General features: G+C 43.5%; 1 protein-coding gene across 1 annotated transcript in view; it reads right to left on the bottom strand.

The window, feature by feature from the left end:
• The window catches only part of vps13c (vacuolar protein sorting 13 homolog C), a 289,282-nt gene that overhangs the window by 174,878 nt on the left and 92,728 nt on the right, over positions 1-21,676 (bottom strand). The window contains exons 23-29 of the mRNA XM_037694953.1: positions 12,062-12,194; positions 11,549-11,666; positions 11,332-11,464; positions 11,191-11,263; positions 11,010-11,110; positions 10,777-10,930; positions 3,987-4,063 (exon numbers count right to left, since the gene is read on the bottom strand). Coding sequence (XP_037550881.1) covers positions 3,987-4,063; positions 10,777-10,930; positions 11,010-11,110; positions 11,191-11,263; positions 11,332-11,464; positions 11,549-11,666; positions 12,062-12,194 — 789 coding nt within the window. The remainder of the gene's footprint in view (positions 1-3,986; positions 4,064-10,776; positions 10,931-11,009; positions 11,111-11,190; positions 11,264-11,331; positions 11,465-11,548; positions 11,667-12,061; positions 12,195-21,676) is intronic.

The following is a 21,676-nucleotide window of genomic DNA, read 5'->3' as shown; positions in this document are numbered from 1 at the left end:
CTCGTTGATGTTGATGGTTGTTTTGATGTGAGTCATGACCAGTTTTTCGAAGCATTTAGCGACTATCAGGGTGAGGGCCACTGGCCGATAGTCATTCAGACCAGTCACTGTAGAGCTTTTTGGGACTGGGATGATGGTGGCAGTCTTCAGGCAGGTGGGAACTGTCTCCAGGGTAAGTGAGGTGTTAAAGATGTCTGCCAGCACCTCACAGAGCTGATCAGCACATTCCTTCAACACTTTTCCGGGGATGTTGTCTGGGCCAGTTGCTTTGTGCGGATTAATCCTCCTGAAGGTACTCCTTACTTCTGCTGAGGTCACGCTGAGATGCTCTTCATCCGGTGGTGAGGTGAGTCTGGTGCTGGGTGGTCTGTTCGGGTCTTCAAAGCGTGCATAGAACTTGTTGAGGGCATCAGGCAGAGATGGGTCTTTGGGACATTGTTCACTCCTTCCTTTATAATCTGTTATGCACTTAATGCCCCTCCACATGCTCCGAGGGTCTTGTGAGATGAATTGACCCTCGATCCTCTTTGCATATGTGGCCTTGGCCCTCTTAATACTTAGTCCTGTGTATGTCCTGTGTATGTCCTGTACATATTGCAGTTTTTGACAATAAAAGTGACTTTGACTTTGAGCAGCACCTCAGACTGAAGAAGCCTTTCGGATGAAAGACGAAACGTTTCTACCTTTTTTTTGTTTTTGTTTGTTTTGGTTTTTTGAATGTCCAGAGGACCAGACTTAACTTTTTAGATGTAAATACTGTAAATAGTTATTCATGAAAAATACATAAATGTGCCAATTTATTTAATTTGAAATTACATAATTTGATAAAATATCTAATCCACTATCAATTTATAGTGTACAGTTATAAAATGTTAACTTAAATAGTTAAATGTTTTTTGTTTTTACTAGATATTGTAAATTGCACTTGTTTTCCTTGTAATTCAACTGAATCAATCCACAAATTAAAAAAAAAACAGTACAGTATGCTGCTCAAGTGTGTTTTAATTGAAGAATGTTTAAAATAATTCAAAACAAACTATCTACCGGTAACTACGTAACACTAGAACAATTTACATACATGTGACAAGCTTGGGTATGGATGTTATTTTGATTTTATAAACTTACTGCAACACCACCTTAGGACTTTCACCCAAGGACATCATTTATACACAGAAAATACACTTGGGTTTGTTTACAAGTAAACACTGTGGAACAGAACCTACACAAGACTCAACTGTCACCTTCAACCTGGAATATAAATATGAAATTAACAAAAAATAAATATGAATAATACTTAAGAATTGCAAAACAAACAAACATGGGCCTCACATTCACATACAAAAATCCAAAAGCCAGTCAGTCTTCTCTCAGGTAAGACACTGACTAATTATGGTGACTCAAGCAGGCTGTGAGAGCGCAGTAAAGCATGGTAGGACAGATACGGTGGTTTTCTTGCCCCACAAGAACAACCAGGAACTGAACAAAAACAACAGCGCAGAGACTGAGCCATTTTCCTCACTGTCTAACGCTAACACTAGAGCCACAGGAAGTTGTGGCATTTTCTAACAATGTTGTCCAGAAACAGCTAGCGCCATTGCAGCCACACAAAATTCTGCAGGCAGCTGTTTGAACAGCTAAGTAGCAGCCGCGGGTCCTACGCGTCATTTCTTAATTCAAGATATCTAAAAGTGTCATTCTGACTAGTCATAATTACATTCGAGATATCTTGAATTGTAATTACGGATGTTTGACCCTTCAAATGACAAATAAAGTGACGTCATTCAAGATATCTTGAATTACATTTTGACTAGTCAAAATGTAATTCAAGATATCTTGAATTGTTATTCTGACTAGTCAGAATGTAATTCAAGATATCTTAAATTAGCATTCTGACTAGTCAAAATGTAATTGTGCCTAGTCAAAACTCAATTTAAGATATCTAGAATGTAACTACAGATAGTCAGACTACTCGATTTTATGTTAAAAGGGCTTGCCATACCCCCTCCTGTGGTGCACCAGTAATGGCCTTATTTACAAAACAAAAGCGCCTGTTAACAGCTCATTATAGGATGTTAGCTAAAATCCTTCAGGTCACTCGACCCGTCTCTGGGTTCCAAAGGTAGAAATGTTAAATGACCCTTCTCTGGGACTTCTAGCTGGCATTTACTGAAGCAAGAAAATAAAAGCAGGAAGCAGCAGAAAAACAGTAAACAGGAGCAGAACAAGCAGAAATCGGCAGAGAAGGGATGAACAAGTTACAAAGAAATCTGAAATTATCTAAAAAGAAACTGCAATGAGGTAAAAGACTGAAATGAGTAAAAAGTAGCTAAAAATGTTAACAATTAAATTAGCAGAAAGAAGCTGAAAGAGCTAAAGGAAGCTGAAATGAGGAGTCCAAGGTTGTAAACAGCACAAAGAGTTTGAAGGGTAAAAAAGCTCGGTTCAGTTTCAATGCGAGAAAAATGGCCGACAAAGATAAATATTTCAAACCGTAACAAAAGTCACAGCAGGAATGTCCTGAATGAGCTGAACTGTTTGATATATTAATTGTTGAAATAGCACAAAAATTGAGGTAAGAGTTATGTGCCAAAAAAAGTACGGAAGAAAAATGGATCTCGATAGTGTTGGTACTCACACAGCTTGTAATTTATCACATTTATAGTTTATACATTTATAGTTTATACATTCATCTATGAGCTGAACCATAAGGATAGAGACTGTGGATATAAAAAGTTTGTTGGCAAAAATGTTGGAAGGTTTAGACACTTTAAAAGTTCATGTGACATAACTCTTAAAAACATGCATTAGACCAGGGCTATTACCTGGTGGCCCGTGGGCCAGTGACTTCAGTCTGGCCCGCCAATGAGGTCATAAAAAAAAGGAAATGGTGGGGGGACTCCTGGGTTTTTGTTCTGTTTATTGCATTTATGATTCAATGCAACAAAATAAACAAATTGTATAGGTAACAGATCATTGTAACACTTGGTTTATTTACATAATGACTAATTGCTGGATGTCTGGCCCCAGGGATGAGGATCAGTTCCTCCAAATCCAAGGCCATGGTCTTGAGCCAGAAAAGGGTAGAGTGCCCTCTCTGGGTCGGGGAAGAGGTCCTGCCCCAAGTGGAGGAGTTTAAGTATCTTGGGGTCTTGTTCAAAAATGGGGGGAAAAAATGGAGCGAGAAATCAATTGACGGATAAGTACAGCATCTGCAGTGAAGCGGGCGCTGTACCGGTCTGTCGTGGTGAAGAGAGAGCTGAGTCAAAAGGCGAAGCTCTCAATTTACCGGTCGATCTACGTTCCTACCCTCATCTATGGTCATGAGCTCTGGGTTGTGACCGAAAGAACGAGATGTTGGATACAAGCGGTCGAAATGAGTTTTCTCCGCAGGGTGTCCCTTAGAGATAGGGTGAGAGGCTCGATCATCCGGGAGGGACTCAGAGTAGAGCCGCTGCTTCTCTACGTCGAGAGGAGCCAGTTGAAGTGGCTCGGGCATCTGGTTAGGATGCCTCCTGGACGCCTCCCTGTTGAGGTGTTCCAGACACGTCCCACCAGGAGGAGACCCAGAAGAAGACTCAGGACATGCTGGAGAGACTATGTTTCTCGGCTGGCCTGGGAACGCCTCGGGATTCCCCTGGAGGAGTTGGAGCCCAAGTGGCTGGGGAGAGGGAAGTCTGGGCCTCCCTACTTTGGCTGCTACCCCCGCGACCCGACCCCGGATAAGAGGAAGATAATGGATGGATGGATGTCCAGGCCCTGAGCAGTTTAGTTGAATAGCCCTGCTGTAGACTCTGAATGTCAGCACACCAAGTAATCTTTGTATGGTAAAGTCCAAGTTTCTGTGAGCTGCTTCCTCTTTAAATGATGTTTCTGCTGTGAAGTCTGTCAGAGCTGCAGAGCTCTGAAGCTGAGTTTTCAAATGTTCATGAAACATCTCCACATCATTACAAAAAACCAACAATGCAGGCGGTCTGGTTTGGACTCACCTTGATGAACTCCACCTTCAGCAGTTTGGAGCCCTGCAGCTCTGATGAGCTGATCAGGTGGAGAGGACTCCTGCCATCTGAAACACATTCAAACTATTATTTTATTTCTCAGAGAAGAAAAGAGACAGTTAGCTCTGGACATTAGCTTTATCTGGACATTATCCAGTTTTAAAACTAGGCTTAAGACTTTCCTTTTTGCTAAATCCTATAGTTAGGGTCGGCTTGGGTTTCCTGAGCTGTCCCTTATTTATGCTGCTAAAGGTTTAGACTGCTGGAGGACAAACTGACCACAATTCTTCACTCTACTACTGTCTTTACTTACTCTGCTCAACCTGTTTTGTATTTGTAATTATTTTCCATCCTGAACATGTGGTTTTTTTTTTTTTGTCTTTCAGGTACACCAGGACCTACCATTCTGTGTTCGTCTGTCTCTCCTTCCTGTCCTCTCAACTAGCCGGTCAAAGCAGATGGCCGCTTGTCCTGAGCCTGGTTATGTTGGAGGTTTCTTCCTTTTAAAAGGGAGTTTTTCTTTCCACTGTTGCCACTGTGCTTGCTCAGGATGGGAGACTGCATCGAAGCCAAGATTCAACTTGTCTGCTGGATTCCTTAGATAGAGAACTTTACTAATTGGCTTTTATGTGAATGTTCCTGTAAAGTGCCCTGAGACAACTTTGTTGTAATTTGGCGTTATATAAATAAACTGAACTGAATTGAATTGAATTGACTTCAGGCTGGATAACGCTTTTTATTTATATGTTGTTGTTTTATTCAGTTAAAAGCCCATCTTACTAGTTTATTTCATCACTTGTACCAAAATATAAATTGAGGTTTTAAAGTGCATGAATCACCTGAAATCAAACTTAATGCAATAACTACTTTTAGCTAACTCTTATGTTTCACTGTATTTATTTTGCAAATGAGTCCACGCGGCTCACTGGGATTAACCTGTATAAATAAAGGTTGAATGAAACTTATCTCACTTAACTTTGATTGTATCACTTTTCTTATCATGGTGTTGGGTGGTTAGAAGTTCTGTAGTTTCTAAATTATCTTCAGGATAGTAAATTCATGTCACATCTCATCTCATCAGTGCTCTTATTCTTTGTTTCCCACCTTTATATGTGCGCTTGTGTATAAATGATATCAATTGTAACTTTTTAACCATAATTTTATTATGACAGGAAGAATATTTTTGACAAAAATCGCAAATACAACAGAGTATCAAGTTTATCAGTGGGTTTCCAAAGCATTGGAAATAAATGAAATAAACAAACAAGTGAACTTGTATTTTGTACTTGAAGTCTTTCTCACACCATCTGTGGAGCCTCATCAATTCAAAACAGGAACGTCCAGAGTTCCCATGCTCTGTGTCTGCAGCTAAATGCATGCAGATGATTCTCACTGCCCTCTCTCCTGCAGGTCATTAGGCTCTGTTTGTCTGACTCATAGAGATGTATGGTCACATGCATGAAGGTGTGAATTAGCATTAAACTGATCAGGTATCAGGCTTAATACTCATTTTAGGTTTAGAACAGTGATTCGCAATTATTTTCTGTTATGCCCCCTCTTAGGAAGACAAACATTTCGCGGCCCCCACCTCTATGCCGCGACTGTAAATAGTATAATTTGTTTATAAAATTGTTATAAATACACCTCTGCATAACATTGCATTCTTAATAACATTAAAGAAAAAAAAGAATATAGATCAACTTACAACAAAGAATAACTAACAGAATTTTATAGTCTGTAACAGAAAAGACTTAAAGTGCATCAGTTTGCCTGAAATAAAAAAACTATCATTATTTAAACTGTAAACATTTTTGACCATTTGATACTGAAAATAAAATGAAATACAAATCAATAAAAAATAATAAACTCAAATTGACCAGCAACATTTTTAACCAGGAGTGTTATATAAAACACATTGACCTACAAAACAAAAATGAATGAAATAATTTGTGCTGATTTTTTTAAAATCAAAATGAGGAAGTCAGGATTAATGGCTACAATGAGTACGTTTTGCAGTGCACAGCTTTTTGAAGTGGGGTTTGAAGCATGATACTGCAACTCTCAGCTCCTGCTCAATGTTTAGCTGGACCTTTTTTCATTCATTCATTCATTCAACCTTTATTTATAAAGATAAGTCACATTGAGCCTACAAGACTCATTTACAAGTGAGATCTGTTTAGACAGACAAAAAGTAATGAAACTGGATACATGTAGGAATTTTCTTGGCTGAAAAGAAAAAAATCTAATATTAAAAAACACCTCGCATAAACAGCACATAGTGACGTAGACATTCTGCAGAGGGGGGGAGACGACGTGAGTGGTGAGCAATGTCCATGGATGCTCTTGAGGGCACTGTAAGAGTTCTGATAAGGATGGAATAATCAACCAGTTTAGATAAGATGGTCTTCAAGGCCAGCTGAGAAAGCCAAATTCAGATAAACACACAGTTGTTTTGGGGACAGGCAGAACTTAATGACGTCTACCTTGAGTCTGTGTTGGTCCAAACGGTTCAGAAATGTCCAAATTACATGGCCACACCGATGGAACATGCCTGAGTAAAATCCCCAAGATCTGATCCATTCTGCCCAAAGCATTTGAGTCTAGGTACTCGAGGCACAAACCAAGCCATCATAAAAGCAAGCAGCGTGATCGGGTCCAAATTTGCTGCCGACGACTTCCTTGATTGTGGATAAAACCAGCAACCAACCGAATCCAAAAAGCTGGAACCAGTTATTGTAAATCCAATTAAATAGGCATCCTTAAAATCCACAAATGACAGCAGAGATAAACACATCATCAAGTCTTCAAGTAGATGAGATATCCAGCTGCGTGCGTGCCAACAGGGCAAATTGGCTCATCTAAAGCCTGTCTTCTCTTTGAAGAAATGTTGTAAATTGAGTTGAGGGACCAACTGATCAAATCCAAGTCCATAATTACTGTTCGGAAGAGACCTATACTTGGTCTTCAATGCAGCAACAGCAGAGAAGCCGCAAAGAGCGCAAGAGTGAGCGGCTGGCCGGGGGGGGGGGGGGGGGGGGGTGTCCTGGGGGCCTTACTCACAATAGAAGAACCTAACAAGTTGTTTAATGACATAAAATATATTTTGTTAGCAAAGAATAGAGTCCTAACATCTGTTAAACATTACTTCTGTATTTATAACAAATAAAAAAACATCAAAATCGTGCTTTGACAAACTCATCGATAAAAACTAAAAAAATTGTCAATGCGAAAGAAGAAAGAGGGGGCAGGTGTCGCTCTCGCTTTGAGTTTATACTCTTTGTTGCATGCGTGCTGTGGGTGAAATGCATCCAAAGTGTCATAAAAACAGCAGCGAAGGTGTCGGAGGAGTTATTTATTTATCACCCCAGCAACAAAGGGGAGCAACACGGTTCATGCATGGCTCCCAAAACGACAAGGCAGTGATATTTGTTCATAACTTTATTATTAGTCGGACTGAGAGTTGCTGGATCTTAGTAAACAGTTGCTGAACGCACCCTGACAAAATGAGAATGGTGAGAAAAAAAAAGAAACAAACAAAAAAACTACCCCCTGCTGCAAAATGTTCCCTCGAGTCATATGTTTAAAATAGTTTTTTCTTATTTTTGGACAGGGAAGACTGATGGTTTTGGGGGGGAGTCGTGAAGGAAGACATTCACATCAAACATGAGAAAAACAGGGTGCTGGGGTCACTCTTATGCCCATTTTTTATAGGTCCTGCTTGGCTCGGCCTTTATTGGGCCGGTACAGGTCGGATCGCATCATTTTCTGTTTCCACAGTGCCCATTAGTGCCCCTTTAGTGGGCGGATCATTATTATCAATGCATCAACACCTCTTTAAAAACCTTCTCGTTACATGTCTCTCCATCTAGCTCGCTCTGAACTTTTTCATCGGCCAGCAAACACAAAAACACCTGAACTTCACCATTTGACCACGGTTGTGACATTATTGTTTGTTTATACCTTCAAAATATGCTCCTCCGGATTCGAGTTGTTTCTAATGTCGGGTTAAAAAGAAAATGGTGGATCGGGTTGCGGTGGAAGTTTCTGAAACTCCGTCCTCTGACCAATGACTCCAACCCCTGACCAATCAGTAACTGACAGTGCACTGACGTTACATTTTAGGGTCCTGCTTGGCCTCAATGGAACCGCAGAGAAGTAGGTACTGAAAAAACAGGCCGGTTCCAAGAAGGCCCTGTGGAAAAAAACACAGAACCAGCCTGAGCAGGGTAAAGCGGGGCCAAGGAGCAACTGTGGAAAAGGGGCATTAAAGGGCTATCCAGTCCTTAAATAAAAGCAAAAGCTGTGTCCACATACACAGCACAAAGTCAAGCTAATCCTCGATGCAGTTTGGACTCTTTCAGATCTGTCCCTGGTCTCTGATCCTCCACACGGTATTCATGGACAGTATCTTATGACACAATCACGGAGAGGAGGGGGTCACATTTAGGAACTTCTGGGTCTCATATCTGCTTTTGGCAGATGATGTGGTTTTTGTTGGCGACATGAAGCTATGACCTTCAGCATACACGGCCATGTGTGAGAAATGAGAGTCAGCTCCTACAATTTCAAGGTCACGGTTCCATGGGGCCAAAAAGAGTCAAGATGAAAATCATACCTCGCAGTTTACTTGCCCATCCCTCACCTACGGTCATGAGGTGTGGATCATGATCAAAAGCAGTTGAAATTAGCTTTCTTTTTAGGGTGGCTGGACTCAAAGTTAAACTTAGACATAAGGTGAGGAGTGCCGTCATCCAGGGGTGGCTTGGTGTAGAGCCACTGCTCCTCTGCTTTAAAAGGAGCCAGCTGAGGTGGATTAGGCTTCTGAATATGATGCCTCCTGGATGTTTACCTTTAGGAGAGTTCTAATGCACATTCCACTGGGAGGAGATCTAGGGGCAGATCCAGAACATGCTAGAGGGATAATGTATCCCCTCTGACCTGGGAGCACCTTGGGGTCTCACAGGAGCAGCTGGAGAGTGTTTCTGAGGAAAGGTATGTCTGGGTTTCTCTCCTAGACCTGTTGCTCCCAAACTGACCACGGATAAGCAGTAGGAGATGGATTTGTGGATGGAGGACTGGATGTCGGAAGCTGAAGCAATAAAGGATGAGCGCCCATTAGTACATGACACAGAACAAGTTTGTGCAGCTTGTGGCTCAGTGGTTAGAGCAGTTGTTGTCCAATGTGAGAGTTGAGGGTTTGATTCCACCAGCAGTCACATGCCGAAGTGTCCCTGGGCAAGACACCGAAACCCTCATCGTCTCTGATGTGTGTCTCATCGGTGTATGAATGTGATTAAACACTGATTATTCTTTGTAGAGATCTAGTAGAGTGCTGTATGAATGGGTAAATGAGGACACAGATTGAGCTGTAAAGAGCTTTGAGTATCTTGACTAGATAGAAAGGTTTTCTTCGAAGAGAAGACAGGCTTTAGGCGAGCCAATTTGCCCTGTTGGCACGCACGCAGCGGATATCTCTTCGACTTGGAAGACTTGATGATGTGTCTTTCTCTGCTGCCATTTGTGGATTTTAAGGATGCATATTTAATTGGATTTTCGATTACTGGTTCCTGCTATTTTGGATTCAGCTGGTGCTGATTTTATCTACAATCAAGAAAGTCGTCGGCAGCAAATTTGGACCCGATCATGCTGCTTGCCTTTTTGATGGCTTGGTTCGTGTCTCGTGTACCCGGACTCAAATGCTTTGGGCTGAATGGATCAGATCTTGGGGATTTTTACTCAGTCACGTTCCATCGGTGTGGCCATGTTATTTTGGACATTTCGGAACCGAGTTGACCAACTCAGACTCAAGGTAGATGTCATTAAGTTCTGCCTGTACCCAAAACAACTGTGTGTTTATCTAAGCTGGCTCCCCTTGGCTGGCCTTGAAGGCCACCTTATCTGAATTCACCTGGAGAAAATGTGATCTGATGCTCACCACCCCCTCCCTGAGGAATTTCCAACTGATAACCAGATGAACCAGCTGAATAAACTTTGTGTCATCATTTCAGGACTCTTGGATTCTCATAGAGGTTATTCTTGGCCATTCCTCGACATACCTCGAGAATGTTTATGGATCTCACCGGAGGACATTGACTGATTAAAGTGACCTCGAGAGCATCTATAAGCATTGTTGACCGCTCTCGTCTCCCTCGTCTGCAGAATGATTATGTAAATGTGTGCTTGTTAGTGCAAGGTGTTTTTTTTAATATCAGAGGGTTTTTTTTCTCAGGCAAGAAAAAAAAATCTGATAGGAATTTTTTTTGCCTCCAACTCCTACATGTGTCCAGTTAACCACTGTTTTTTGTCTGTCCAAACAGGTCTCACTTGTAAATGGGTCTTTGAGGCTCAATGTGATTTATTTGTTTAAATAAAGGTTGAATGGAAAAAAAAGGTGCTATATAAGTACAGTCCATTTACAATTTAAGCCTGCCTCTTTGTGTGAACTATTTACTGTCCTACCTTATTTAATTACATTTAGTTCTTTGAGGCTTAAAGAAAAGTGCCATGTTGCACTGTGATCGACTTCTGATAGCCTGTTAGCAAGCTGGAAGTGTGTGGGTGGGATTTTCCTTTCAAGGGCATAGTCCTACATCCTTAATGCACAGACACTGGCTAGAAATATACACCTTGGCAGCTCAAAAAAACCCTGACATTTACAGTGGGAGGACTTGTTATTAATGGAGATGATTATGATTGTATATTAAATTTACTCCAGTTGTAAACTCTTAAGTCATTGTCTTTAATAATTGAATAAAAAACATGACAAAAGCCTGTGTGTTACCTGGAACATCACAGTAGTCAAGTACAACTCGTTGCAGGTACGAGGTGACACTCAGATCGAAGCTCCGCATCTTCCCTTCAGCTCCCACCTGGCAGATGCTAAAGGACAGGACAGTCTTCTCCTGGTCCATCTGTTCAGTGAGCTCCAACAGCATCTGAACACACACCACCTCAGAGGTCAACATAGAACACTACATCCCCACCTTTACAACCTTTGAGGAAAAATCAACACACCTCTCTGACTTCAAACTTGAAGTGGACATTGATGAGTTCTTCCAAAGTGGAGCGCTGATGCTCCTCATCTGTTGACTTCTCACTGGCATCCTCATCTGAATCTAAACTCAGATTAGTACAACAGCTGAAGCAGCTTTCAGCTTATAGTCTACCAGCCAATCAGAGCACGATGATCTCTTACCTGTTTCAAATGTGTCGAGGAGGATGGGGTCAAGGTTGGTTGCCTGTGGTAGGACCTTCACTAAAGGTAAGACCTGCAGACAGAGATTAGAACAAAGCTAAGTTACATCAGTTAAATCAGAGTGTGTCAACAAACTCTGACCTTCTCTGTTGGAGTGGACGGAGAGGAGTCCATCTTGGGCAAGGGGATGCTGTCAACCAACTCCAGAACATTCTGGATCTTCTGGTCTGAGATCTTAACGTGCAGTAGTGGCAGCTCTCCTGACACCTTCAACCTAAAGCACAGAGGGCAAAACAGACTGTGATATTAACGGCGTAAATTAACTAAGAAGCAGAGCCACTGGACAGGTGAATCGTACCTAGGCATTCGAGCATCTTTTTCGATCATACACTTGGCCAAATGCAGAGTGAAGTCCATCGGCTGGAGGATGTGTTGGACCGATGAACTCTGGAGCCGTGCAGACTTCCAGGCCTCACCTGGAATCAGTTCAATTGTTGTTTTTTGTAATTGTACAGTTCTGTGTGTGTGTGTGTGTGTGTGTGCGTGTGTGTGTGTGTGTGTGTGCATGCATGCATTTTTGTTTCAGGTTACATTGTGGGGACCAATTTTACAAAAAAATTCTACATTGTGGGGACCAAAGCCAGGTCCCAAAAAGGGGAAGTCTCATTGGGGGGTTAGGTTTACTACGTATTAGTTGCCTAGTACTAGTTTACCATTACTATTGGTTAGGTTTAGGGAAAGGGTCAGGGTTAGGCTATAGAAAATTCATAGAAGTCAATGTGAAGTCCCCAAAAAGTATGTTTACAAGAACGTGTGTTTCTGTCTGTGTTTGTGTGTGTGTGTGCACGCGCGCGCACGCATATGTGGTCACCTGACTTGCTGTAAAGCAGTTGAACTCGGCTAAGGCCCACGCTGTATCTTTCATAGGCTCGATCCATGATCTCTTCCAGAGAAGCGGAGGATGGAGATGTTGAAGTATGACTGCTCTGATTGACGCTGTGCAACTGCAGACACACAGACACAGTACAACACTCTGCTCCTACACACACATGCAGAAACACTGGACAGGTAAGTCTGACGTGAAGACTCAAAAGCTCCATCGCAGCCCTGCATGAACTGTATAAAACAAACAACAAAAGATCTGAGCAAACGTTGATGAATTTTAGAATAAAATATTTTATTGCTAAATGGGTACGTATGTTGATGTAAATTATTCTTCTGTCCCGTCTGAAATACAATGGCAGAGAGACAAATTATTTATTATGTGTACTTTTGATAGTTTACATGGAGTCACAGGAAAAAGTGCTGCTGTACATTCTCAGTCATCTAAAATTATAATTTTTTTTTCATGGTAAAAAAATTCTAGCCTCCTTCAGTTTTATAATTTTACATATAAGGACAAAATAACTAATGACTGTGGGAGGGGGCCTAAGGGGTCGGGTGCAATGTGGGATGGGTGGTGGCCGAGGGCGGGGACCCTGGCGGTCTGATCCTCGGCTACAGAAGCTGGCTATTAGGGCGTGGAATGTCACCTCACTGGTGTGGAAGGAGCCTGAGCTGGTGTGTGAGGCTGAGAGGTTCCGGCTAGAAATAGTCGGACTCACCTCTACGCATGGCTCTGGCTCTGGAACCAGTTTCCTTGAGAGGGGCTGGACACTCTTCCACTCTGGAGTTGCCCCTGGTGAGAGGCGCCGAGCAGGAGTGGGCAAACTTATTGCCCCCCAACTTGGTGCCTGTGTGTTGGGGTTCACCCCGGTGAATGAGAGGGTGGCCTCCCTCCGCCTACGTGTGGAGGGACGGGTTCTGTCTGTCGTTTGTGCTTATGCACCAAACGACAGTTCAGATTATCCACCCTTTCTGGAGTCCTTGGAGGGGGTACTGGAACGTGCACCTCCTGGGGACTCCCTTGTTCTGCTGGGGGACTTCAATGCTCATGTGGGCAATGACAGTGAGACATGGAGGGGTGTGGTTGGGAGGAACGGCCCCCTTGATCTGACCCCGAGTGGTGTTCTGTTGTTGGACTTCTGTGCTCGTCATGGATTGTCAATAACAAACACATTGTTCAAGCATAAGGGTGTCCATATGTGCTCTTGGCACCAGGACACCCTAAGCCGCAGTTCGATGATCGACTTCGTCATCGTCTCATCTGATCTGCGGCCACATGTCTTGGACACTCGGGTGAAGAGAGGGGCGGAGCTGTCCACTGATCACTACCTGGTGGTGAGTAGGCTCCGATGGTGGGGGAGGATGCCGGTCAGACCTGGCAGACCCAAACGTATTGTGAGGGTTTGCTGGGAACAACTGGCAGAGTCTCCTGTGAGACGGAGTTTTAACTCCCACCTCCGGGAGAACTTCGAACATGTTCAGGGGGAAGTGGGGGACATTGAGTCTGAGTGGACCATGTTTCATGCCTCTATTGTCGAGGCGGCTTACCGGAGCTGCGGCCACAAGGTTGTCGGTGCTTGTAGCGGCGGCAACACTCGAACCCGAAGGTGGACAACGTCGGTGAGGGATGCTGTCAGGCTGAAGAAGGAGTTCTATCGGGCCTTTTTGGCCTGTGGGACCCCGGAAGCAGCTGATGGGTACTGGCAATCCAAGCGACATGCGGCTCGGGTGGTCGCTGAGGCAAAAACTCGGGCATGGGAGGAGTTGGAGAGGCCATGGAGAATGACTTCCGCACGGCTTCGAGGCGATTCTGGTCCACCATCCGGCGTCTTAGGGGGGAAAGCGGTACGCTGCCAACACTGTTTACAGTGGGAGTGGTGTGCTGCTGACCTCAACTTGGGATGTTGTGGGTCGGTGGGCAGAATACTTTGAAGACCTCCTCAATCCCACTGGCACATCTTCCACTGAGGAAGCGGAGCCTGGGGACTCTGGGTCGGGCCCTCCAATCTCTGGTGCTGAGGTCACCAAGGTGGTTAAAAAGCTCTTTGGTGGCAGGGCCCCAGGGGTGGATGAGATTCGCCTGGAGTTCCTTAAGACTCTGGATGTTGTAGGGTTGTGTTGGCTTACGCAACTCTGAAATATTGCGTGGACATCGAGGGAAGTTCCCCTGGATTGGCAGACTGGGATGGTGGTCCCCCTATTCAAAAAGGGGGACCGTAGAGTGTGTTCCAACTACAGGGGAATCACGCTCTTAAGCCTCTCTAGTAAGGTCTATTCGGGGGTTCTGGAGAGGAGGGTCCGTTGGATAGTTGAACCTCGAATTCAGGAGGAGCAGTACGGTTTTCGTCCTGGCCGTGGAACACTGGACCAGCTCTACACTCTCAGCAGGGTCCTGGAGGGTGCGTGGGAGTTTGCCCAACCGGTCTACATGTGCTTTGTGGACTTGAAGGCATTCGACCGCATCCCTCGGAAAACTCTGTGGGGAGTACTCTGGGAGTATGGGGTACCAGGCCCTTTGATACGGGCTGTTAGGTCCCTGTATGACCGGTGTCAGAGCCAGGTCCGCATCACCGGCAGTAAGTCGGGCTTGTTCCCGGTGAGAGTTGGACTCCGCCAAGGTTGCCCTTTGTCACCGATTTTGTTCATAACTTTTAAGGACAGAATTTCTAGGCGCAGCCAAGGTAAATGGTAATGGTAAATGGACTATACTTATATTGTGCCTTTCTATCTTATTTCAAGATACTCAAATTGCTTTACACTACATTCTGTGTCCTCATTTACCCATTCATACAGCACTCTACTAGAGCTCTACAAAGCTAATTGAACAATTCATTTTAAAAGAGACTAATCAGTGCTTTAGATCACATTCATACACTGATGGGACACACATCAGAGGCTATGAGGGGTTCAGCGTCTTGCCCAGGGACACTTCGACATGTGACTGCTGGCGAATTCGAACCCCAACTCTCACATTGGAGGACGACTGCTCTAACCACTCAGCCACAGCCGCCCAGGCTGGGACCCCGAGGAGCAGGGTGTTGAAGGGATCCGTTTTGGTGGCCTTAGGATTACGTCTCTGCTTTTTGCAGATGATGTGGTCCTGTTGGCTTCATCAGATCATGATCTACAGCTTTCGCTGGAGCGGTTTGCAGCCGTGTGCGACACAGCCAGGATGAAGATCAGTTCCTCCAAATCCGAGGCCATGGTCTTGAGCCGGAAAATGGTAGAGTGCCCACTCCGGGTCATGGCGGAGGTCCTGCCCCAAGTGGAAGAGTTCAAGTATCTTGGGGTCTTGTTCATGAATGAGGGAAAAGTGGAGCGTGAGATCGATAGGCTGATAGGTACAGAGTCTGCAGTGAAGCGGGCACTGTACAGGTCTGTCGTGGTGAAGAGAGAGCTGAGTCAAAAGGTGAAGCTCTCAATTTATCGATCGATCTACGTTCCTACACTCATCTATAGTCATGAGCTTTGGGTTGTGACCGAAAGAACGAGATCTCGGATACAAGCGGACAAAATGAGTTTTCTCCGCAGGGTGTCTGGACTCTCCATTAGAGATAAGAGTAAGAAGCTCCATCATCCGGGAGGGACTCAGAGTAGAGCTGCTGCTTCTCCACATCGAGAGGAGCCAGTTGAGGTGGCTCGGGCATCTGGTTAGGATGTCTCCTGGACGCCTCCCTGGTGAGGTGTTCCGGACACGTCCCACCGGGAGGAGAACCAGAGGAAGACCCAGGACATGCTGGAGGGACTATGTTTCTCGGCAAGCCTGGGAACGCCTCGGGATTCCCCTGGAGGAGCTGGCCCAAGTGGCTGGGGAGAAGGAAGTATGGGCCTCTCTACTTAACCTGCCCCGTGACCCGACCCCGAATAAGTGGAAGAAAATGGATGGATGGATAAAATGATTCATATCTTTAAGATCAACATTCACCATTTTTATATTACAAATCCAGCAAAATATGATAGAGACATAACAAGTAAATACATATATTTTGTTTAACTTGTTTTAAACAATAAACCAGTTTTAAACTTTGTTGATAGGCCAAGCAAAATCAGAGTTATGATAAATAATTCACGCAAAGACTAATGATTGTCATATTTGAAGAGTGGGAGGCAGCAGCAAAGAAAACACTCCTATCCCCACTCCACTATCACCCCCCACCGCCTTTCTGACCAAGACCCAAAATTATTTGCCAAATGCTAAAAAGTCTACAGTAAGACAAACAAGAAGAAAAAAACGCTGAAGCTGAAGAAAGTTTGTTGGAGATGGAGACAAGCGAGAGCTGGAGTGAGTCATGAGATTTGTGATCTTTAGCGTGTTTGGATTCTATAGTTAGGGTGTAGTGTGTTGTGTTCAGCATTTAGTTTAATTAGTTTCAGTATGCTTGAGTCAAAAAAATGAGACGTGAAGTTGCAGCTTCTGTTTGAGCTGGGGGGTGGAGCTGCGGACCCAGAAATGGATGGAGCCAAGGAGTAATAAGTAAACATATAACTAATATATATATATATATATATATATATATATATATATATATATATATACATATATACTGTATATATGCTGTCTTTTCAGACAGAACAGGCAAAGACAAAAAAGAAAAACAGACTCTGAGACAGAGCTGGAAGAGGAAAGAAAGGAAGAGCACACTGGACATAAGGTTTGTCTAAAGTCTAAGGCAGGACTGTTCAACAAAACTTCTCAGGGGGCTACAGTTACTGAAAGCCAAGAGCTCAGTGGTCAGATATCCAGTAGTTATTGTCATTAAGTAACTTTGTTTTACGGTTAAAAATCTAGTCTTATTTAAAAATGAACCCACTGGTGGGCCAAATGTAGTTCATCTGTGGGCCGGAAATGGCCCGCGGGCCGCCAGTTGATAAGCCCTGGTATAAGGTTTGTGCAGAGAAGGGGACATAGTGGCACACCCACCAGGCACAGAACCCCGCTGGCTGTACGGAAAAGGCACTCGTTGAGCAACAATTTCATGGCGAACAGTTTGTTTCTTCTTCACCACTTAAAGATGTCATCACAGATTTCCTCTAAATCACTTGAACTTTACTCACTGAAATTTTCCTCACTAGCATACACCTCCATCTGGAGAGTACACTCCTGCCTGTGAATACACACTCCTGCCTGTGAATACACACTCTTGCCTGTGAATGTACACTCCTGCCTGTGAATACACACTCCTGCCTGTGAATGTATACTCCTGCCTGTGAATACATACTCCTGCCTGTGAATACATACTCCTGCCTGTGAATGTACACTCCTGCCTGTGAATGTACACTCCTGACTTTGAATGTATACTCCTGCCTGTGAATACATACTCCTGCCTGTGAATTCAATTCAATTCAAAAATACTTTATTAATCCCAGAGGGAAATTAAATGTTGTGGTAACTCATCATCCTGGTTTCATTAAAGAGTTGTTCTAGATGCTGATGCTGTGGGCAGGAAGGATCTCTTGTAGCGGTCTGTCCTACAACGGATTTGAAGAAGCCTCTGACTGAAGACACTTTGTTGTTGTATGACAGTCTGATGAAGAGGATGCTGAGGGTTGTCTATAATGTTCTTCATTTTATGAAGAATCCTTCTTTGAACAATCATCTCCAAATGTTCTAGAGGAGTCCCCAGAACTGAGCCAGCCTTCATTATGAGTTTGTTGATCTTTTTTAAGTCACTTGCTCTGGTGCTGCCCCCCAGCAGATGATGGCAGAAGAGATAGCGCTCTCTACAACAGACTTATAGAAGATATGCAGCATCTTGCTGCAAACACTGAAGGACTTTAGCTTCCTCAAGAAGTACAGTCTGCTCTGTCCCTTCTTGTAGACGGCTTCATTGCTGCATTTCCAGTCCAGTCTATTGTCTAGGTGAACTCCAAGGTATTTATACTTCTCCACCACCTCCACTTCTTCTCCGATGATGGAAATAGGGTTGGACCTGTTCCTGATTGTCCTGAAATCTACAATCATCTCCTTTGTTTTGTTCACATTCAAGATGAGATGATTGTTTCCACACCATGCCACAAAGTGGTCCACCAGTTCCCTGTACTCAGCTTCTTGTCCATATCTGATACACCCGACTACTGCAGAGTCATCAGAATATTTCTGCAGATGACAGGAGTCTGTTTTGTACTGGAAATCTGAGGTGTACAGAGTGAAAAGGAATGGTGAGAGAGTACAGTCCCCTGTGGTGCTCCTGAGCTACTGACCACCTGGTCAGACACACAACCCTTCAGTATCAAAAACTGTGGTCCATGGTCTTTGATCCAGGCGATTGTTGAGGACTCCACCTAAGTCTTCTGAAGTTTCTGACAAAGCAAATCAGGCTGGATTGTGTTAAATGCACTGGAGAAATCAAAGAACATGACTCTCACAGTTCTGTCTGCCTTTTCTAGATGACAGTGAGTTTGCTGAAGCAGGTGTATGATGGCATCTTCAACTCCAAGTCCACGCTGATAAGCAAACTGCAGTGGGTCCTGATATGTGCTTGTTTGTCTAGTCAGGTGGGTCAGCAGAAGTCTCTCTATGACCTTCATGATGTGGGATGTCAGGACAACAGGTCTGTAGTCATTGAGGACTGATTTGTGAGTTTTCTTTGGCACTGGAACAAGACAGGATGTTTTCCACAACACTGGAACCTTCTCCTGGGTCAGGCTAAGGTTGAAGAGGTGCTGCAGAACCCCATAGAGCTGCTCTGCACAGACCTTCAGGACTCTGGGACTGACACCATCTGGATCTGCAGCCTTATTCTGGTTCAGTCTCTCCAGCTGCTTCCTCACCTGACTTCTGGAGACGCAGAGGGGGGAGGCAAAGGAGGTAACAGCATCTTCCGATTTGGTTGAAGACCAATATGTAGAAGAAGGGTCCATGACTGAGGTGGTAGATACAGTATTTGAGGTGTGATAGGACAGACTTGGGTCAAAGGAGGGTGGTATGTATGTTTGGCTGTGGGCAAGAGAGGAGAATGCTGAGCTTGTTCCTGAACTGAACCTATTGAAGAATGTGTTCAGTTCATTGGCTCTGTAGTGAACTCGGCCTCCGACCAAAACCTGCCTCTGAGGACCTTCATGGGACAGGAGCTGTTATTTCATTGATTTAATCCAGAAATACAAATTAGCTCATCCAGAGACTGTCTAATTGTATCGTGAAGTAATCAATTGAAAGAACACTCTTCTTTTATATTATCATTACTATTTTACAATATCTTGATAAATCAAGTGTGTTTAGTTCATACCATTTCTAAATGTTGAAGTGAACCGCTCATTTTAAATCAACTGTGAAACAGTATTAATGATTTTTTAATCCTCATTTAAATTAGAAATCAAGTTAAATGTCTATTTACAAAGTAATTATGCATTTTGATCTTTTGTCTGAAATGAGAAGTAGTGATGTCGGTCGAAAGTCAGAAAGAAGTTATTAGAACGAAGTGTCGTGTTTTTGAACCTAGCAGACGGTAAACAAGAAGCTACTGGCATCTGCTTCCTCCCACTTAGCCATAACATGCCTTCTGTCTGTACGGGACGTTTCTAAAACATTCTTGCTGTTTTCTTGACTTGTAATGACCCTCTGACGTCACTAGAACCACCCATTGTTGGTTGTTTCAACCAATCAGGAAGTCCTGAAGTGACCAGAAGTGAGAACCATAGATATAAACACTAGATGCCTCATTGGCTGCTGCGGCGCAGGATTTTCAGCCGCCATCTTGAAACGGTTGTCCTTATTTGGTTAAAGCAGAAGATGTCTCAGCACTTCGCAGCTTATTTCTGTTCTAATCAACGGACTGTTGACGTCAGGTCTCAGGGAATAACTTTTCACCAGTAAGATGAACATATTATTGTTAGTATTTTGTGAATATAATATTACTGTACTGTATTTATGTCCACCAGCTGATGTGATGTTCAGTGTAACACGGTGTTCAGTTGCAATGAAGCTGACTGAGATCTGATGACAGGAATATTTTGCTAACAAGCAAACTCACTATTTCTGTAGCTTTGGTTCATTATCAACAGATATGTATCAGAACTGGAGTTTTGTTTAAGTTCTAGGAAATAAAAAAATAAAACTAGGGAGAATATAGGAAATAGAAAATAAGCTTGACCTCCTTTGTACAATGTTTTTGTGTAGACACAAATCTCCTGTTTTCATTTTGAAAGTTTCCCAAAGAACAAGATGTGAGGAAGAGGAGGAAGTATCTTTGAGGAGGATTCATCTGAGCAGTGAGGATTTTAAACTGGAGCATTTTGATCAAACTGATCAAACTGTCCGACTGAGAGATGGTGTGGTACCATGGGTTCACCTTCAGAGAGTAGGAGCATCATTATTAGTTCATTAGAGTTCATAAAGTTACATATTTTATTGTGAGTCACAAGGTGAGACACCTCCATGTGTTTATATGAACAGGTAACTATAGACTGTAAAGTTCATATTCATGATGCTTTTTCATTTCAGCTTGAAAACTGCAGGACTACAGGAACTCAACAAAAGCTGGAGCTGCTCTGTCTGTGGCCTCTCAGGAACGTGCACGTCACACACACAACCTCAGGAACGTGCACGTCACACACACAACCTCGGTCTAATGATGTGAGTATTTCTATTTTAAACTTTTATTTTTCATTTAGCCCTTATTTATCCAGATAGTCTCATTGAGTCATGAGAACTCATTTTCTAGAGAGACCTGTTTAGGAGCAGATGGTGGGGGTTGAGTGCCTTGCTCAGGGGCCCAGAGTGGGGCCAATGAGGGTGGAGGCAGGTGTGGGTGTTTCACCTTTTCCACCCACATTTTGATGTTGACGGTACCGGGAGTTGAACCTGTGACTTTCCCATCACAGGCCCATCTTCTAACCTCTGCTCCACCACTCCCCCACATAACATCATATCATGATGGTCATATTAAAATCTCACTGGTTTCCTTCCAGATGTGTTAAACAGCTGCTGGTCCCCCTGATGTTTCCAGGTGTGTGTGGTCAGTGGATGAAAAGCCTGGCATGAACAAGATGATGCTGGATATCATCATTTGACGAGAGCTCCCACCTTCTAACTGTGAAGAACAAGAGCAGCTCAGTGATTCCCTCAAGGCTCAGTGAAGGAGCTGAGAGCTGCAGAGAGGCTGATCCATGGAGCTTCAACACAGCAACCTCCAAACATGTCCACCCTCACACACATCGTCCATGGAGAGACTGGACCAGAGGATGTTTTCCTGCTTGGAGAACATGTGGAGGAGACACAACTTGGCATTGATAATCATCATTCTGACTTGATGTCATTGGTTGTGTCTGTGTTTCAGAAGATAAGGATGCACCAGTCACCTCTCTTGACCTGCAGAAAGGCAGAACAAGAAAAAAGCTCTGCAAAACTGTCTTGTTTCAGGGGTTTTATCTTATGTCAAACCTTCATGTACATGTGTAAATATGGTTGTATCTGTGTTTCAGAAGATAATGATTCACATTATTAAAAAGGTATCTCTTGTAAATGAGTCCTCAATGCTCAATGAGACTAACCTGTATCAATAAAGGTTGAATGTATATATACGTATGTATGGATGTATGGATGTATGGATGTATGGATGTATGTATGTATGTATGTATGTATGTATGTATGTATGTATGTATG

Source organism: Nematolebias whitei, chromosome 2, assembly GCF_014905685.2.
Source record: "Nematolebias whitei isolate Nwh7 chromosome 2, NemWhi1, whole genome shotgun sequence".
In the NCBI taxonomy this organism is placed as follows: domain Eukaryota; kingdom Metazoa; phylum Chordata; class Actinopteri; order Cyprinodontiformes; family Rivulidae; genus Nematolebias; species Nematolebias whitei.
Note: the sequence above shows the minus strand (reverse complement) of the source record. Positions and strands in the feature narration are given on the sequence as shown.